General features: G+C 43.6%; 2 protein-coding genes across 4 annotated transcripts; one reads left to right on the forward strand and one right to left on the reverse strand.

The window, feature by feature from the left end:
• The first annotated feature begins 85 nt into the window (after nt 1-85).
• cmtm7 (CKLF-like MARVEL transmembrane domain containing 7) lies at nt 86-3,750 on the forward strand. Of its 2 annotated transcripts, XR_009715897.1 has the most exons (6): nt 86-365; nt 651-827; nt 894-992; nt 1,092-1,173; nt 1,498-1,704; nt 1,852-3,750. XR_009715897.1 is itself a non-coding variant. In XM_061288154.1 (5 exons), the coding sequence occupies exons 1-5, from the start codon at nt 255-257 to the stop codon at nt 1,509-1,511; spliced, it is 483 nt and encodes a 160-aa protein (XP_061144138.1). In that variant the 5' UTR covers nt 86-254; the 3' UTR covers nt 1,512-3,750. The 2 variants fall into 2 exon arrangements, 1 of the variants encoding a protein (XP_061144138.1); XM_061288154.1 differs by having other exon boundaries at nt 1,498-3,750.
• A 4,178-nt stretch (nt 3,751-7,928) lies between these two features.
• On the reverse strand, nt 7,929-17,120 carry cpne4a (copine IVa). 2 transcript variants are annotated; one of them, XM_061288136.1, is made up of 15 exons: nt 16,938-17,120; nt 16,496-16,678; nt 16,344-16,415; nt 15,948-16,022; nt 15,586-15,669; nt 15,419-15,508; nt 14,706-14,804; nt 13,066-13,146; nt 12,213-12,272; nt 11,587-11,720; nt 11,465-11,519; nt 11,124-11,175; nt 10,025-10,158; nt 9,677-9,913; nt 7,929-9,454 (listed from the first exon to the last, which is right to left on the reverse strand). In XM_061288136.1, the coding sequence occupies exons 1-15, from the start codon at nt 17,106-17,108 to the stop codon at nt 9,326-9,328; spliced, it is 1,656 nt and encodes a 551-aa protein (XP_061144120.1). In that variant the 5' UTR covers nt 17,109-17,120; the 3' UTR covers nt 7,929-9,325. The 2 variants fall into 2 exon arrangements, with proteins under 2 accessions (XP_061144120.1, XP_061144119.1); XM_061288135.1 differs by having other exon boundaries at nt 13,066-13,152.
• Nucleotides 17,121-18,746: the final 1,626 nt, after the last annotated feature.

The raw sequence follows: 18,746 nt of genomic DNA on the forward strand, positions 1-18,746 counted from the left end.
TACGTCATTATTCTATCAAAGTTGATTCCGTCACCAACCTGTCTTTTATTGTGAAAGGTACCACGGAAATCCGCGTGTGACGGCTTTTATTGTGAAACGTCAGCGGAAGTGTGCACTTGTGCAAAGTGTGACGAGCTGGGCGTATGTTTTGGCGCCTTCCCGCACTGAAGCCTTTCTAATAAGACCAACAGGACTTTCTTTTTCTCTTTTAGTCTCAACATTTTAGTACGTTTACTTTTAGCAGGCAAGCTAAGATGTCTCACACGGTCAGCCCGACCAGCACCGGCAGGACTTCCGCGTCCGACGGCGGCTGCAACCTGGGATACACCCGAACCATCCCGGGACTGCTCAAGATGGCTCAGATGGTCAGACACCGCACCACAATTTCATGACAACAATCACACGGCTACACCTGAAAAAATGACTCCTTTAGCTGATGTGTTAATAAAACTAGCATCAAGTCAACAGGGGCGGATAAGGAGGGGGGGCAGTGCGGGCAGACGGGGGGCATCATGTGGGTGTGGTTTCACGTACACACGCACACACTCACACACACGTGAGTTCCTCATTGAGAGTGGCGTGATGTTTAGTGATCAAATTGACTTATGACAGGCTTATAATAAACATGTATGTTTTCATGTCTCCTGCAGGTGGCGCTGCTTGTCACCTTCCTGTGCGTTCACTGTGCACGAGGCTGGCCTAGCTGGGCTGCGTTCCAGTACTTTGAGGTGGTGGCCGTGTGGTTCCTGGTGGTGCTCCTGATCTTCTTCCTCATGCACTTGTGCCGCTTACAGGCCAAGATGGGTTGCATCAATTGGCCGCTGACCGTAAGCCCCGCCCACATCATCTTCACCCAGCACATCATCAACTTCATCCTTGTATTCTTCTTTTAGGAATTCTTCCACTACACTCTAGGTTCCATCCTGATCTGCATCGGCTCCATTGTGGCGGCCGCGAAGAGTGGTGGAGTGTCTGCTCTCGTGGCGGCATCTGTAAGTACAACATTCATCTTGCCGTGTTTGCGTGTTCTGTTTGCTGCCTTCATGTTTGTTCTCACAGCTGTGTTATTGTTGCGTGTGTTGTGTTTTCAGGTGTTTGGTTTTATCACTACCTTCCTGATGGCGGTCAGCTTGTGGACATCTTACAGTGTCTCTTGTGGGCCACACCACAGTGGTATTTAATCATGTTATTTTTATGATCCTATAATTAATATTAGTTTGTCACTTGATTATTTTTGAAAGTGGATGAGACTTTGCACAATTCTGTCGAAAAGCTGTTACTAACTATAATGTCATGTGTACCGTAATTTTCGGACTATAAGTCGCACCGGAGTATAAGTCGCACCAGCCATAAAATGCCCAAAAAAGTGAAAAAAAAACATATATGTATATAAGTCGCTCTTGAGTATAAGTCAAAAACTATGAAAAAAAAACTTGATTACGGTATTACGGTATATAACAACCTGGGAGTCACATGAATTTGATTTTATGCATGCAGGCGCGACCATGTAATGGGCAGAATCCTGATTGGCTGCCTCTGGAGCTCAACCAGCCGACAAGTCAACGTGATTGGATGAGAGTTGGGAGCCGAGATTCTAATCCAGGAGCAGTCTCGTTTGAAAAAAAAAAAAAAAAAAGTCCGATTGTTGCCGGTGCTTCTGAGAGTCACCTTCACATCAGTGTTACACCAAAACAACAACAACAGGTGCGAACAATACATAGTCAACTCCATGACTACATTTCCCATCATTCCCGCTGTTTGATAAAAATGTCGCTTAATTGTTGCATTGCTGTGTGCCATAATGACCTGCCTGTGTATTATTTGTTGATTTTTTTTTCCCACTGTTTACAGTTCTGCACTAGCGTTTAGCATGCTAACCTCACAAACGGACATGATGTTGGACCATCCTCATCATCTTTATAATCCACGCACCGCGCTAAAGTGAAATGATCAGATGCTGAAGCACTTTCCGCATCCGCCATGCTAAGCTAAAGTAATGTTAGTATTCAGAATGCTAACATGCCAACAAATTTCATACTGAGCCACCTCCAGGATTAATGTCACCTGGGCTGTGCTAAGCAGAATAAGTGTAATCATTTAGCATGCTAACCTCGCATGGCAGAAATGCAATGCTGAACCACCATCATCAGCCATGTAAAGTGTTAGCATTTAGTATGCTAATGGAAGAGGGTGGCAATGCTTAACCACCATCACCTTGATCATCATCATCAGTCTTATGCAACACTAAAATGACGAATTAGTTCTTAATGTGCTAAAATAGTAAACAAGACAACGTTGAACCATTTTCCATCATCAGCTACGTGTCACGCTTGGCATTAAAAGCATGCTAACCTCGCAAACGGATTCAAGGCTGAACCATCACCATCAGCCAAGCTAGGCTAAGGAAATGTTAGCATTTAGCATGCTAACTTACACTAGACTAGTGTAATGTGTGCCAACAATCACCTCCTTACGGGTTACATGCACACTAAGCTGTTGCCACGGCAACAGGCGGGCCAGCGTGCACGGTGCTACACTTTAAACTTACGTACCACCAAGAAGTTGAAGTTTACACAACAATGATGATGATTATGACAAAAATGTGAAAGCACAGGAACACAAAATTTAACAGAGTGTTAACACTAACAATACTTTGGACGTTTATATTCAAGCCGTATTTGTGTGTCGGTTAGCATCATGTGACCTGTATGTGCAAATCTGACCAATCACATGCGCTCACTGACTTTTATGGCAAATCATTTGAAGGATCTCAAAGTCAATCGCCAAATGAATGTCATTTTGGGTTGTCGCTCAAAATGTCTGTATTTTTATTTTTTTTTTGCAAGTGTTTGTATATTATAATGTTTGTTAGTCACCCATTTTGGTTAGAAGCAGCCACTCTAGGGCAAGATAGCGCAGTAGTGTCTACTAGAAAGACTAATATCGTGATATCTTGGTGATACTGAAATGGATGCCTGCAGCTTTTCTTTTTTCGTTTGTTTCTTAAACAATACAAATGAATTGTACTTTGAAACGTGCATCAAAATATAAGATGAGTAGCAAAATTAGCCACACAGCATGATGTTGTTCAGTGTAATCGCACATGCTAGCTGTTAGCAAGCGCTGTAGCTATACAAATCATTTCTATTACGCTGATTTTACACTTTTTGAAGGAGAAAAAAAACATTTTATGAGTAATATGAACTTTTATTTATGACTTGAATGTTCACTTTTTTTCTTGCACATGCGTCAGAGTTTGCCGCAAATCTTGTTTTACTGTTTGGGAAGCAGACCCTTCTGCTTAGCAACAAGCATTTGCTGCGTAGCTGTTGACAACATTTCAAACTTCCCAAAGTGACAATTGTATTCTAAAAAAAAAAAGAAAAAAAAAAGAAAAAAAAAAGCTGGATTTAAAAACATGATTGTATCCAACCACAGCAGTTATTTATATCCTGTCATCTAGTGAATGTTTGAATCCTGCTGCAATATTAGTTTTTTTACGCTACTTATGGTTGTTCATTTTTATGCATAGGTGATCGTTAACACCAAAAGAATTTCATAGCTTCATCTTTTCCCAAAGTGCCTTAACGTGCCACTCGATGGAGCAGTTAGCCCCACAGCGGCAAGGCAGCGAGCTAGCTTGATGCTAAGAGGAAAAGGAGCACAGTATTTACACGTGCTTTCAACTTTTATTTGAAGTTTGGCATTGTGATGTGCTGCATGTTGTCAATTAAAACTTTGTTTCACCAATGCGCGACTCCTATCTGACCGGTGATGTCCCGTGACACCTAAAAAAAAAAACTCCAGATCATAATTTTTTTTTTCTTAATTGGACTGGAGCCTGTCAAAGTTGAGTTTTGGCAAAAGGTAAAAATTGCTTTGCAGTGCTTGCCAGTCCATTTTAAGGAACATGCAAAAATTGGACTGGATTATATTACTCTTTTCTTATACTCACTTAAAAAAAAATATTTATTTAGTAAAAAGTAGCCATGGGACAATTGTACACGAGGAAATGAGATGACAAATTATTGTGCAGTGATAGAAGTGATTTTTTGTGAAAGAAAATACTTGATCTGTGTACCTTCACGTTCTGACCGCTAGGTGTCAGTGTTGCACAGTTTATAAGTAAACGCATTGATTGGCGGTCAGATCATATCCGATGGCTCAGCTCGTGTCAGAACAAATTCAACTACCTTTAACTCTTCGCTGACTGTTGAATCAGTTGTCAGAGAAGTAATGTTTTGCATAAGTCTTAACTCATTGGAATTTTTTTTTCTGTCCTCTTTATACACACACTTACACAAGCAGGTAAAGACAATTAACAAACACAAGTCTTGACGTGGTGTGGAGCAATGGACCAAACAAGAGGCCTATCACCAGGAATCAAACCTGCACAGACATTTCACCAGGCTGTTGCCATGGCAACATGTTGTAATCGCCAAACAGGAAGTAGGTAAACAACGATAGCGGGAACCTGGAGCAATCTGACAGGTCAAACATTGATATAACACTTTTTCATTAAAGTTTGGGGGAAACAAAATTGTGATACCACCTGTCCATCAGGAAGCGTATCCATGACAACCAAGCCAAGTAGGTCCTGTCCCTTCACCTGACCTCGCCATCCCTGAAACGCAGCACCCTGATTGGCCGCTCATCCTCCACTGCATATTTGACAGGTGAGGAAATAGTTGCCATGGCAACACACACTCCCATATGAGTCTGCGTAACACACTTTTGTTGTGTGTAATTGTTACAATTGTTTATTGTTCTGCTTTTAACATCCCAGTGTGAACATCATGTGTGGGCATCTCATGTGTTCTGGAGATACCAGGTGTTTGGTCCTCCGCCAGCAGCCAACACCTTGTCGAGAAGAGTCCAACGGTTAGTTTCTCGCTGATGCTTAATGAGGGAAAAAAAATCCCTCATACACACACGTTCATACACACATACACACACAGGTGAGACGTAATTAGAGAAGAAGGATGATGATGAAGAGATGAACGTTTTTGCTTGTTAGCCTCAGTGTGAAAAAGTTGTGACGTGTGTTAGTGGATCATCATCGCTAATTAACACATGAAATTTGACAGCTTCGGCCTTCTGCCAAGTACAAAGTCACGTCGTAATCTGCTAGCATGCTATGCAGGCATGATGTAAGCATGTTAAAGTTCCATCAGAACCTTTAGAACGGGGGTGTCAAACTAGATTTGGTTTCCCTCAGAGGGTCGTTATGACTACGTCGTTTTAAAAATCAGAATACGGGAAAAAAACGTTTGGCTACTATTCAATTTAGTTTAGAATTTACGGCAAGGTTACAGGAATAAATATGTTCAGGTTATTCAAATTGAAGTCGAAGCACATGGTTTTCCTTCGCGGGCCACAAATAACGATACGACGGGCCAAATCTGGTCCCTGGGCCTGAGTTTTAGAACCAATAAAGGTATGAGAACAATGAGGGGCCATCTAACATATCTAGAACTTTTGCATATGTAAGTTCGCTGGAGGAGGTTCGTATATGTGAAGCACCGGCCAGCGTGAGAACTATTGGAATCCGGTTTTGGTGGGGCTGCGTTTCCATGGTAACCATAGCGCTAGCATTATGCTGATGGGATTTTTACAACATCCCAGCAGGGCAGTGCTAAAGCCAGCTGGAAACAGACGGTGGGGAAAAAAGATTTTAGATATGTCACATCATCATGACTCTTGTTTTTCCAATCGTTTGACATGATAAAATATGGAGTCATAACCAAGGTGTTGGCCTGATATACTTACTTGATGACAAGGCGGTGAGGTTATGATGATACTGGAGTGATATCGCCATACTGTTGGAATAATACTGTTTCAATGCTGGCATGATGTCATTCATTGTGTGTGTGTGTGTGTGTGTGTGGTGGTATTAGCCTGTATTAGCATGAGGCAGAGCCTTTGAGTCTCTTGAGTCTGTTTCTGTTTGTTTTAATGTAATGAGCCGGGTGCGTGTTCATCATTGGCTCCGTCGTGCACACACATACACTCACGTGTGTGCGCACACACACACGCACGCACACACACACACACTTCTATCTGCTATGCTAATTATGAACAAGTGGAATGCTACTGGATGTTTTTTGTTATACTTAAAAGAAGCTATGCGACTGTGTACTTGGATTATCCATCTGTTCGTCAGTCTGTCTGTCCGTCTGTCTGTCTGTCTGTCTGTCTGACTGTCAAGGGATAGTTGCTGTTAGTTGTTTTCGATGTGAAAGAAAGGAAGGAACAACTACATTGATGTTTTAGTCATGTTTTTTCCAGCTTTTCAGATTGGTCAGACAGCAAACAGAGTGGAAAAGAGGCTCCACTTCCGTTGTCATAGCAACAGCATCAGTCTGACACACACACACACACACACACACACAGTACACACACACAGAGTTATAGAGTGAGGGTGCTAGGGTGTGCAATAATTAAAGTGTGTGAAGCAATATTAAAGAGGAGGCATTTAGTCGAGTGTCTCTTCTCCTCACTTTCCCAGCCACCCTATTAGGGTGGAGGACATTCCGTGATCTCGTGTCATTAATCACAACTAGCGATCAAGAGGAGCTTCTTACATTTCCCAATCAGCTGGATGACTCGCTCCGATACTCTTCACAGCGGTTAGCGGTGCTTTTGGGGATCAATACGTTTTTACTTAGTGTACTATTCGCTCTCATGCTCCCAATGGCGCCTGAAAACTTTCAGGGGTGAAAGTTGTCATGGCTTACAAATATAGTGGGCCACTCATGCAATTGGACCTTGGAATTTCTGACCGTTTGTTGCGAGGTCAAGCCAAGACCCGAGGCCCTGTTGAAACAAATGAGAACAGCCACTTTTAAACGTTTTATCAAGTCAAACAGGAAGTGGACGTCAGTGATTAGCTTTTGATGCTGGCCGCTTGCCGCCACTTGCATCAGCGCTCATCCAGACAGAAGCAATATGCCCCAGAGAGAGATTGGCTTTAGAGTAAGAGAAGAAGAAAATTCTTCAGACATATTTCGTCCCTTAACCGTGACGGAAAAGTTCTACCGAACCCCCCCGGGTTGAGGTGACCTCGATCGGATGACGCTACAAAAAAAAACACTTTCTCTTATCACATCTAGACATTTTACTAGGAGCTCATCATGTCTACAGAATATATATAATAATATATTAATCGTAAAACAATTCACGTAAATATACTTTGTGTGACTATTTCCCATATGAAATGTTGCGTCCCTAATGAAGTGTCCTGTGGAGTGACCCACATGGCGATACCGCATTTTAGCGGGAACATGCCCGGTGGCCATGTTGCGTTCTGGTTTTGATGAGTAGTTTAAAAAAAAAAAAACATCAGGTCCAATTAACTTAATGACACCCCAATCAAGTCAATTAATCAGGTTGTCTTTTTTTTCGTGACAGCACCAAAACCTCATTTAATAGCGTTTTTCTTTTATGTTTGTGTGTGATAAGCTTTTTTTTCAAAAGCCGCTATTAGCGGAAATCTATTTAAAAAAAAAAAACAGTAAACTCATACAAATATGCAAAATCACATGACTCGCTTTCTCACAGAGTGTCGATTTTATGTAATGAAAGTCGTATCAAGGTAGTTTTGACGTCCGTAGTGTTTGTGACCTTGCTGCCGGCATGGTAGTGTTTGCGCGTCTGCTGTCAGCCAATTAAATTTCCGGTATGTGGCGAGGTAGGAAGACAGGATGATGGATGCCGTCCTACTGTAAGAGATGAACTTTGAACCCTGCTTCCTTCAATTTGAGGACTGTGAAGTGCCGCTAGTTCAAAAGCACACTTAAGTGTTTTAGGAAGGTGAACAAACTCTCTCGCTCTAGTATGAAAGGGCCAGCTGAGAAACATCATCTACTGGAAATAAGACGTAGACTTTGCTTGATCTTGACAGTAATAAAAGTTTAATTGTTATCGTCAGGTAACATGACCCATCCGCCATCTTGTATCAAACAGTCACACATCAAGAAGGACGAAAGGCTTCTAAATGCCCGTCAGGAAGACAAGAGATCCAAACACATCAAAATGGAAGCAAACACGACGGTTTCCATTGGAACAACATTTTGTCTAGGTTAAGAAAAATTGTGCTTGGAAGTCTACATTTGTCATGCTAGCAAAACACTGCTAGCAGACATGTAGCAGAGGATAAAATATTTAGCTAAAGCATAAAATGCTAACGGATGTTTTGACCCAGCATGCTAGCTAATATAATGACTTAACATGTTAGCATCCAAAATGTTGGATTGTAAAAAAAAAAATCCTATTGTGTGTGCTAGCAAAATTGCTAGCACATACAACATCATAGAGTCCGAGAGGTCATTTATATAATTTATGACAAAAATACTAGAGGGTATGTTTTCCCAGCACTTACTATGGGTATGTTACGTCACAACACATTAGAAGATATTTCATAAAAGGCTAGTAGGATATGTTTTGAGCTAGCATACGAACAGACATTTTATCATCAAATCTGAAATATGATATGTTAAATCATAACATGTTAGCAGCTATTTTGGTCACAATATGTTAGCGGCTATGTCGTGATCTACCACGCTAGTTGGTGTTTTATCATAATATGCTTGCAAATATGCTCTGACATGGTGCGCTTGCAGGTCTTATCATCAAATGCTTCAGATAAATATGGACAGATCACTAGTAGACACTCCATAAAGTGCTAGCAAATATCTTTCATGCTAGCATGCTAGCAAATATGTCATAACAAACAAACGCGTTGCATAAAATTTGCAACAGGCGGTGACCGATATCTGTTTAATCAATGTATTATGTCATGTCATTCCAGCTACCGATACTTTTGTGGCTGGATGAAAATGACATACATGCTGATGGAGCGTTGTTGTTTTGCGACATGTTTTGACATAACGTGCTAGCAGACATTAGGCCCGCATCATATTGCGGTGGTGGCAGACATTTTGTAAAATGTTAGTAGGATATGTTTTGACCTAGCATGCTAGCTCACATGTTACGACACGCAAAAACAACACAAACTCATGCACAATGTTTTGGTGCCCCGAGCTACAAGAAATTAGACAAAAGTGTCCAAACATATGTGGACTTGTCATCGCGTGCACTAAACTTCCAGACAACACGGCAACGTGCCCGTTCACAGTGCAACATTTTCCTCTGCCTGGCATGCACGAAAGATGCTAAGATGCTACAGCTAGCTAGTATTCATTTGAGTGAAAAGAAGTGTGTGCTAGAGGTCTTTAGCTATTGTTAGCAGTCCATAGTTGTCATTTAAGGGTCATTCGCGGTCATTAGTTGTGCTTTTCAGATATGCGGAAGCGGGCTGAGCCCCTCATGGTCCAAAGGTTCTGGAGGTGTACTGGCTGGCCACTTTGGGTTTGATACCTCTGCTGTTGTAGTAGTCGACCACCTGGTTGGGAACCTCGGCTAGCACGGTCTTAGCTAGTGCTGCTGGCGATGCCTGGGGGGGAGAAACAAGACAAGAAAACAAACCCGAGTTATTATTGTTTACTGTCAAATGTGTACCCAGACCAGAAAATGGTCTGTTCTAAGTGACTGGTGGTCGATTGATGGTCAGCAAAATAGCCAAGTAGAGTTCCTTATTAGTTTCCTCATAATTTTTCCGTCCTCATTAGCATCATTTCCATCATCATCCTCAACATCATTCTCACATCACACTCACATGCTTGAAGTTCCTGAATGGCACAAACTGTACGATGTCTCTGAGCACGGGCTCCCCTCTGGGCGACCTGAGGATCCCGTCATCTCCATCCAGCATTTGCATGTCTCCAAAGTCTGCGTTTCCCACTCCCACGATGATGACGGACATGGGAAGGTGAGACGCCTGCACGATGGCCTCACGTGTGTCCGCCATGTCCGTGATCACGCCGTCCGTCAGGATCAAAAGGATGAAATATTGCTAACAATGACAACAAAAGAACACGCCTCAGGCTAACTGTTGAAATATTTAGTGGATGGGCTGTAAAGGTTCATGCATGTTAGCTGACAAGCTAGCCATCATGTTATATACCATGGCCTCTTTGGTGTGAACCTCTTGCGAGGCAGAGTTGGCCACTTTGTGTATGATGGGAGCAATGTTGGTAGGTCCGTAGAGTTGAAGTTTGGGAAGGCAGGCCTGGTAGGCTTCCACCACGCCCTGGATACCTGAAGGAACACATGAGAAGAACATGGGAAACACATGAGAAGCGCATGTTCATCATTTCCTCATAACCCCATCTCACTTGTTCACAGCGTGAATGAATGATGCCGCTTTGTTTGCCGTCAAGCTAAATGAGAGGCGGACCATGTCCTTGTGTGCCGCGGGGCGTCTCTGAAGTGAGGGAACGGTCACCGAGGGAACACTCGCTGTGTTAATTAATGCATCGGTACGTGACCTTTAGCTGCATTAGCCATTAGCTTGGTGACAGCTCTGACAACCTCGTATTATCACTGAGGCATAAAACTCATCCGTAACAAAACAAGTCTAAAAATATCATGACCATTCTCATTGTGATTCTCACCCTCATTCTCATAGTTCTCCACACCAATCTCTGTATTATCATCATCATCATCATCATCATCATCATCATCATCATCATCATCATCATCATCATCATCATCATCATCATCATCATCATCATCATCTTCATCATCTTCATCATCTTCATCATCATCATCATCATCATCATCTTCATCATCATATTTTTCTAATCATTCTCATCCTCATCATTCACATCATCTGTCTCATCAACATCATTCTTTTCATTTACGTTCCCTTTGTCATATTTCTCATATCATTCTCATCAAATCATCACGATTCTCATCAGTTATTCTCATCATTATCACGATCCTGCTCATCGTTATGTCATCCTCAACACATCGTCATGATCATCATTGTGCCTTGGGGTCAGCATCATCATTGTCCTCATGCTCAATGATCATACACGACTATCACATCACAATTTATTATTACTCTCATCATAATCATCATTCTTCTCCCTGATGATTCCTATTATCCTCCTCGTCATCAGTATCACTTTCCTCATCATTCTCATCCTCATGCCACATTGTTCGGTCACCTTTGAGAGTTCTTTCTTTTTCTAAATGAGTGAGGGAACTTCAAAGCCTACCTGCACACTCGGGGTTCTCCTCGTTAAAATTCACCGCAAAGTCATGGGAGACCTGAGGGGGAAAAGGAGGTAGAGGTAAAGTAAGGTGATTGGATGGACCGAAAGACTCTTTGATGTCTGCTTCAACTAAACAAAGAAAAAAAATCAAACGTCAATGTCAACATTGCTTTGTCAACTTTTTCCATAGACACAATATTTGCCCAAATGTTGTTGTACAGTCGGTCTGTTGATAAAGTCGGAGTCGTTTGAAGCTTTATACCGATCGTGACATCAATGCTAATGTACATTAGCCTGTCAATGGCATTTAGCATGATCTTAGCATTAACAGACTTTAAAAATACCTTGTAGTCCGGCGGGATACGAGCTCCAAAGCCGAACGCTGGGAACATTTTGTCACTGAAACAAAAACAAGACAAGAGTCGGGTTGACTTTTGCTTTTCGGTTTCCACCTTGGAGTGCCTACCTGTCGTAGTCCTGGCAGATCTCGCCCACAGCGACCAGCGCCTTTAGGTACTCGTTGGGTCGGTACGGGTGGATGTAGTGCAAAGAGCAGCTGTTGCGAGGGTCGCCATTGGACGCCGTGAAGTCGATGGCCACCTGACAATTACAGATTGAGACGTGTGTCGTCACATGCAATGTGACATGAGACGTGATCCGAACAGAACCCCTGATTCTGATGACCCTAACGGGACTCGTAGTCTTTGAATTGCTCGCTGCTTTCTTTTGAAACACCTTCCACCCTCAGCCAATCGTCTAACCCAATCTGTCCGTGCTTCCTGTTTGCCGCGTTGCCGTGACGACGCAAGGCATTGGCCATCCTTGACGCTATGATGTGCCAGCATCAGTGCGACCGGCGGGACCGGTGCAACCACAGTCGGCGGGGTCTGTCGTGGTCGCTAAGTGGGACATCGGGGCGGCAGGTTGGTGTTGCCGTGGTTACCGTTTCCGTGGCAACGTCATCAGGACCACTCTGAGAACCCGGGCGCCGTTTACTCTTGATGGAATAAGAAGCAGGACGATGACCTGGATGCGACTTGGGGGGGGGGGGGGTGCGTGTGCGTGTGTGTGCTTGTGCGTGCGCGCCCTCACGGTAAATTGGATCTGGCATCCCCCCATAATGTAATCTAGGAAAGAATGCATCTTGATAATCTGCAAATACAAAAAAAGAATAGAACGTTAAAAAAGAAACAATTGAAATTTCATCGTCATGCGATTCATTCGTCGGTGGATTCGTTCGATGAGGATGTACACGCTTCACACACACACATCACTTCACGCACACGCCTCATGCACGTTCCTGTTCTGGGATTTCTCTTCCACTCGTTCTATATTTAAGTGACTTCTGACCTCTGTGCATGTCACTTTTGTGTAAATGTTAGGAGAAAATGGGCATGAAAAAAAGGACAATGGAAAGAAAGAAGACCAGTGATTCCATGGGGGGGGGGGGGGAGTTGTCGGGGGGCCCCCATAGAACCCTGACTGCTCTGACGTGTTCAGATGGACCCGAGCTGGGAGGAAGGGAATAGGGGAACAAAGAAACAAGAGGGAAAGAATGGAAGTAGGAAACAAGGAAAGATCAAGTCCATGTTATCATGAGGGGAGAAGAAAAGAAGGAACGGAATGAAAGGAAAAAAAAGTGGTTTGGAGAGGAACGAAAGAAAAAAAAAAGAAATTAGGCCCTATAGAATCTAAAAGCTAAAGAAAAGCTTAGCATTAAAAAACCCCTAATGAAGTTTTCTGTTGTGGTCCTCATTAAGGTCAGCGGCTGCTCTCATTCTGTCTGTTGACTCCGCCCACGCGGCGCCGGCTCATCCGTCACGTTTATTCACCTGCTCGTTTCGACCGCCAAGCATTCAAGCTCACGTTCACACAATCGTCAGGACGCACAGAGACGGATAATGGACTCGTCAGTGACATAAAAAGGAATAGGCAGAAGGTTGACCTTGCACTGGTTGAGGATGACAATGCCAGAGTTCTTGTAACCCTTCTTCTTCACTTTGTATTTGGAGTTGATACACGGCCACTGCACCTACACGCACGCACACGTATCACATGACCATTTTGCTAAGCAGAAATAAAAGCTCCCGCTTCCAGCCCAATGCTTGTTATTACCGTGCGCACGTGTGTGTGTGTGTGTGTCCAGTGTTTCGTTTTGTCATGTGTGCCCGCCATTGTGTGTCACTAAAGCGTCTGTCACCGAGCCACGAAACACGTCATGAGGTAGACGGGAGAAGGCAAACAAATAAGACAAGGAGGAAGATGGCCAAGCAATTAACAATTGAGGAAGAGAAGAGTAAAGTGGGAGTAGAGAAGGACGGAGATCCAGTGAGAGGAAGGAGCAAGACGAAGAGGAGGAGGAGATTGAAATGAAGGAAGAGGGGGAAGTACGAGGAGGAAAAAAAGAAGAATAAATCGCCGTAATGCAATTGACAACTGACTCGCGTCTGGGTTACATTGAGTTACTTGGGAACTGCTTTTATTGGGATATGTATTATACTTGTATGCTATTATATTTGCCAGGCAGAAGCTATAGCGTATGTAGCTCGCTGAGCTTTTTTTTGTGGCTAATTGTTAGCATGCTAACTTGCACGTGACATTCTCTGCGTCGCTACAAGCCCGCTAATTCCGATTGTTGGATCTACGAGCTGATTAGGCGAGCTTGTTTTGATCGTTTACGCTGTCATGTTTTTTGTTATTTTGTCAACACATTTGCTAGCTTTAATTAGCATCCATTCCCTTCCTGTATGGCAGATATGAGAGTGTGCGTGAAGGCGGTTACGAGCAAATTGGCACTTCCTCTCTCTTGCTGGAAGCTTCAATTAGCGGCTCGGGTTTCGCTCATTCAGCATCATCTGAGCTACTTTAGCCTGCTAGCGGGCACAAGACTTTAACACTTTTACAAGGTTAGCATGGCATCAAAACGAAGAGACAGACACTGCAGGATTCTCATTGTCTAAATGTCTCATTTCGACATAGCTTTACGGTCTTCAAGTCTCATCTTGTCTCATGGCCTCATTACTTCATGGTATCATACTCTCATTGCTGTGATCCAAACTGTAGTCTCATGTTTTTTTATCATGGCCTCATAGTAGTACAATCTCATTCAATGTCTCATTGTTTCACTGCCTATTGGTCTCATAGCCTGGCAGCTTTGTAATCTCATGACCTCAGAGCGTCTCATGGCCTCATAGAGTTGTGCAGTTGTCAGTGTGTAGCTGTCTGCCAGTGTGTGACTCGCTGATCCGTTAAATTGCTTCTGCAGCTCAAGTTGAAGACGGATCACAAGTTTTCACGCTTTGGACTGGCTGGGATTTTTTTTTTGGTCTCCTCTAAGAGCTTCTTTTTTTTTTGTCTTTAACGGCGCAGCAGAAAGTTCGGAACAAACGACCCGCAGCACTCGTAGGAATTATTCCGTCGTCTCCAGAGACGGAAAACATCTGCTCTTCTTCGACGATGTCACTTTGCTGGCTTGTCGCGTCTGCTGCTCAAATATACGCAGGAATTGTACTTGGCCAGTGCGTACCACAAGAGGGCGCTAGCGGATGGCCGTCTTAAAGCATAGGTGTGAGTGATTTGGGGTACCTGTCGTCCTTCGATGGCACCCCGCATCTCTTGGAAGGTGGCCTCGAACTCTCCGATGTAGTCGTGCTTCCCGTTCGAGTCCCAGTCCCACACTGTGCACTGAGGGGGTCACAAACTCAATTAGCGTCCCGCTAACTATCATTAGCAGGTTAGCTTCAGGTTAGCAGCAACATTTTTATGTTTTGACTTGCTTTCATTGATACCATGATAAGAAAAAAAAAACTGTGAAGAACATACTCCCGTTTGAGTACGCGAGCGCCGTCATGTGTTAACGAGCTGTCAGTGTGACGAGGACATCAAGCGAGTCAATTAGCCAGCAGCCCCGGCCGGCGTGCACTCCTTTCCTCTTCTGTTTCTTTTTCCCCTTACTAATCCGCTCGACTGTCTTCAAATGTCACATTTGCTCACTTCCACTTTTCACACACTCAATCGTCAGTCCATCAGTATAAGTGCTAAAAATAAATGTTAGCGTATCCATGGCTACCATACAAACTCCACTGGGGATTCATTTGGGTTGTTTGCAAAATATCAATGATTAAAAACACTTTGCGTTATTATAATAAGAACAACACTCCCCACAATTCGATCGGAAACGACACGTTATGACATCACCACGCAGACGGAAAGTTTTTACGAGGAGCTTATGTGTGTTAGTGAGCGGCTCCTTTTCTTGTGTGTGTTTGATATTTGTGTGTGTTTGTGTGTGTGCGTACCTGCAGCTTACGCTCGTGGTCTCCGTTACAGAGTGAGTTGAGGGAAACCTTGAATGTTTTCCAGACCGGATTCAAGTTGTTCATCACCGTCTGATGGCAACAACACAGCACAACAATAACCAAAACAAAAACACACATTATGTGTGTGTGTTAATATAATGTGCTACCTCTGTCCTGTAGACCAGCTGCAGTGTGGCGTCCTCATTCATACGATAGATTTCCAGGAACGGATCTGACTTAGTGAAGAAGTCCTGAAGGGGGGGGTAGTCTGTGTGAGCATTTTATTTGCGTGTTTGTGAGCATTTCATTGTGCAAATGTGTTTGGGAATTGGGTTGTGTGCATGACGGTATTTGAATGTGTGAGTGAAAACATTTCACTTCTGTGTGTGTGTGAGCATTTATAGTTTTGCGTAATCCTTAATTATATCCCTGAATGCCCCTCAAATGTTTGTTTGTCGTGCGTATGTGTGTGTGTTTATGAATCCTAAAGTGTGTGTTTGTGTGTATGCCCATGTGCATCTGTAACCACCTTATCATCCAGCTTCCTCGCACTAAAGGAAAGCTCGATGTAGTCGTCATTCCCAGTCAGCTCCTCCGCTGTGATCTGAACACACACACACATATGCACACACACACACACACACACGTTCTTGTGATGAGTGTGATGAGGGGCTCATTATGTTGGAACTATATGCCAAGTAACAAACCGTGCAGAGAACTAGCTGCTACCCATAATCAAATTCATTATCGTCAAAATCTTCATCTTCATCATCATCATCCACAAAGTGGCCTTCAGCATCATCTTCAATGTCCTTTGTCAACTTGTTATTATCATCATTATCATCGTCATCCTCTTTGTCATGGTTATCATCACCATCATCATCATCTTCATCATCCTCAAATCAAGAAGAATCAAGACATTCACCGTGACGATGGTTTTTCCCACGTTGCCTCCTGGCCTCAGCAGAGCTTTGGAGAGTTTCCTCTGAGAAATGATCTACACACACACATTAGCATAATCATTAGCATCTGCCGTGTTGGAATTGATCCAACAAGAACAAGGAGCCGAGCGGCTACCTGTCCCAGCGTGCACTCCACGGCGCCCAGGAAGTCGGCGTCCTTCACACCGTTGAAGTTGCTGTTGTTGATGTCGTAGAGCTCGAAGCGCAAACGCTGCACCTCTTCGAAGTAAAAGTCCAGCGTGAAGACTTTGGAGTAGGACGGGTTCACGCAGCTGCGCATCACCTCCGTGCGGTCCACCTGAGCGCCATGCACAAAAGAGAAAAAGGACAAGTTAGAAAGAAGATCAAATACATAAATAAGGAAAGAAAGAAATACAATTAAATAAAATAACAAATGAATCAATAAAACAATTGGCAAAAAGAAGTCAAAGCTAAACAAGAAACTAAGTTCAAAACAAGGAACCTAATTCAAAGTTTAAAACAAATGAAAGAGTCAAAGAGTCCAAAATCCAAATGAAAAAAAAGATGTGCGTGATGCGGTTGCCATGGCGACGCACCTCCATCCACTGTCCGTGCGACTGCATGTTGAGCACGATGCACGGGTCGGGTTTGGAGAGAGCGTCGCGGTCGCTCATCCCTTTACACGTCACTCTCAGCTCGACTTTGGTCAGGCACGGCGACTCCAGCAGACTCAACGAGTCGCACGCCGAATCGTAGATGTCGCCCATCGCGATGGTGGCCCGGAAGTCTACGTGGGAAAGGCATATGAGCGATCCATATCTTCAGTGTGTGTGTGTGTGTGTGTGTTTGTGTAGGAAGTCATCCTCCTCCATTGACAACTTCCTGCCGCGTCGCAGCTCAGGTTAGGCAAAACGTATCGCCGAACGCCATCGACTGAATTTTTTTTTTTTGTCGTACGCCCTGAAAAACTGGCTCACTCTTTTTCAGTTATCTGTCACTCTTCCTCACTTTCCAAGACTTATTCATTCAAGAACTTTTTTGAAAGTTCATGATTCAGGTGAAACACATGATGGAATGTTAAAAAAAAAAAAAAGAAAAAAGATGATGGCCATGGAAGTGCTTAAAAGCAGACAAGTTCCTTTCCCTCAAGGCGAGCCCGGAGGAGAAAAAGCTTCAAGGTGGTGAGGTTCACTACAGTGTGTGTGCGAGTGTGAGCCGAGCAGGTGCACGGCGCCAGCGTGGATGGCGGCCCGCCGAGGCTTTGCAGCGGCTGAGCAGTCAAGCGGCGGATGAACGCTCCCGCGGGCGGAGCGCCGACATCCTGCGGCGGATTAAAGAGCGTCGGTGACATCACACATGACATGGATAATTAGCGGTGTCATTCAACAGCTCCCGAAAGGATTGCTGGTAAATGTTTGAGCTCGTCGCGCTTTGTAATCGCCGGGACAGAACGTCATGTGCGTCGACTAATCACGACAAAAGATTAGTTGCCGATTTAATTGGATTCCCAACAATGGTGTCGAAAATAAGTCGCCACAGTTGCTAGTCGGAGTTCAGTCAGAGCTCGTTAGCTTCGGTTAACAACTTAGTAAAGTAACTCACTTAGTTTACCGAGTTAGCCTTCATCGTGTAGTTCTCTAGCAGACTGACGGGCCCAATTTTTTGGGGGGTTGTTTATTAACCAGCTGTAAGGTTTGGTCACGTGAAAGACAGCAAACGCGTGAAAAGGAAAGGTCGCGTGAAAATGAAAGGTCACGTGAAAGCTTGAGAGAAACAGAACATTTCCATCATGTGAAAAACAACACGTGAATTCAATTGAGGTGAAAAACAGAAGCAGAAACTTGAAACGACCACACCGTATCGCCTTTGCCCCCATGAGGAGGATGAGGAGGATGAAGATGTAGCGTTAGCAAGCGTATCAAATAAATGCTCAAAAAGGCTTTATAGAAAGCCATCTTCAAAAACGACCACTGTGCACCAACACCTTTTTCCTCCACTGCCTTCAACTCATGACATTTCTGCACAAAAATGTGACAACTTTGGCATACTAGTACTAGAACTACCGTATTTTCCGGACTATAAGGCGCACCTAAAAACCTAAAATCTTCTCAGAAGCCGACAGTGCGCCTCATAGTCCACTGCGCCTTATACATGGACTAAATTCCTAAATTCAAACTGGCCCGAAGCATTGTGTCGTGAAATCAAGCATAAGTGTCCTGCTGAAGACTATGAATCATGACTCAAAAAGACGATGGATCATTATTTTGTGATTATAAAGTCATTTGTTGGATCTGAAGTTGAAATAAAAAAAGATAAAATGGAGAATGATTTGATTTGGATTAAAAATCTGACATGATGCATTAATGGTGCGCCTTATAGTCCGGTGCGCTTTATAGTCCGGAAAA

The sequence above is a fragment of the Syngnathus typhle genome, linkage group LG10 (genome assembly GCF_033458585.1).
Source record: "Syngnathus typhle isolate RoL2023-S1 ecotype Sweden linkage group LG10, RoL_Styp_1.0, whole genome shotgun sequence".
Taxonomy (NCBI): domain Eukaryota; kingdom Metazoa; phylum Chordata; class Actinopteri; order Syngnathiformes; family Syngnathidae; genus Syngnathus; species Syngnathus typhle.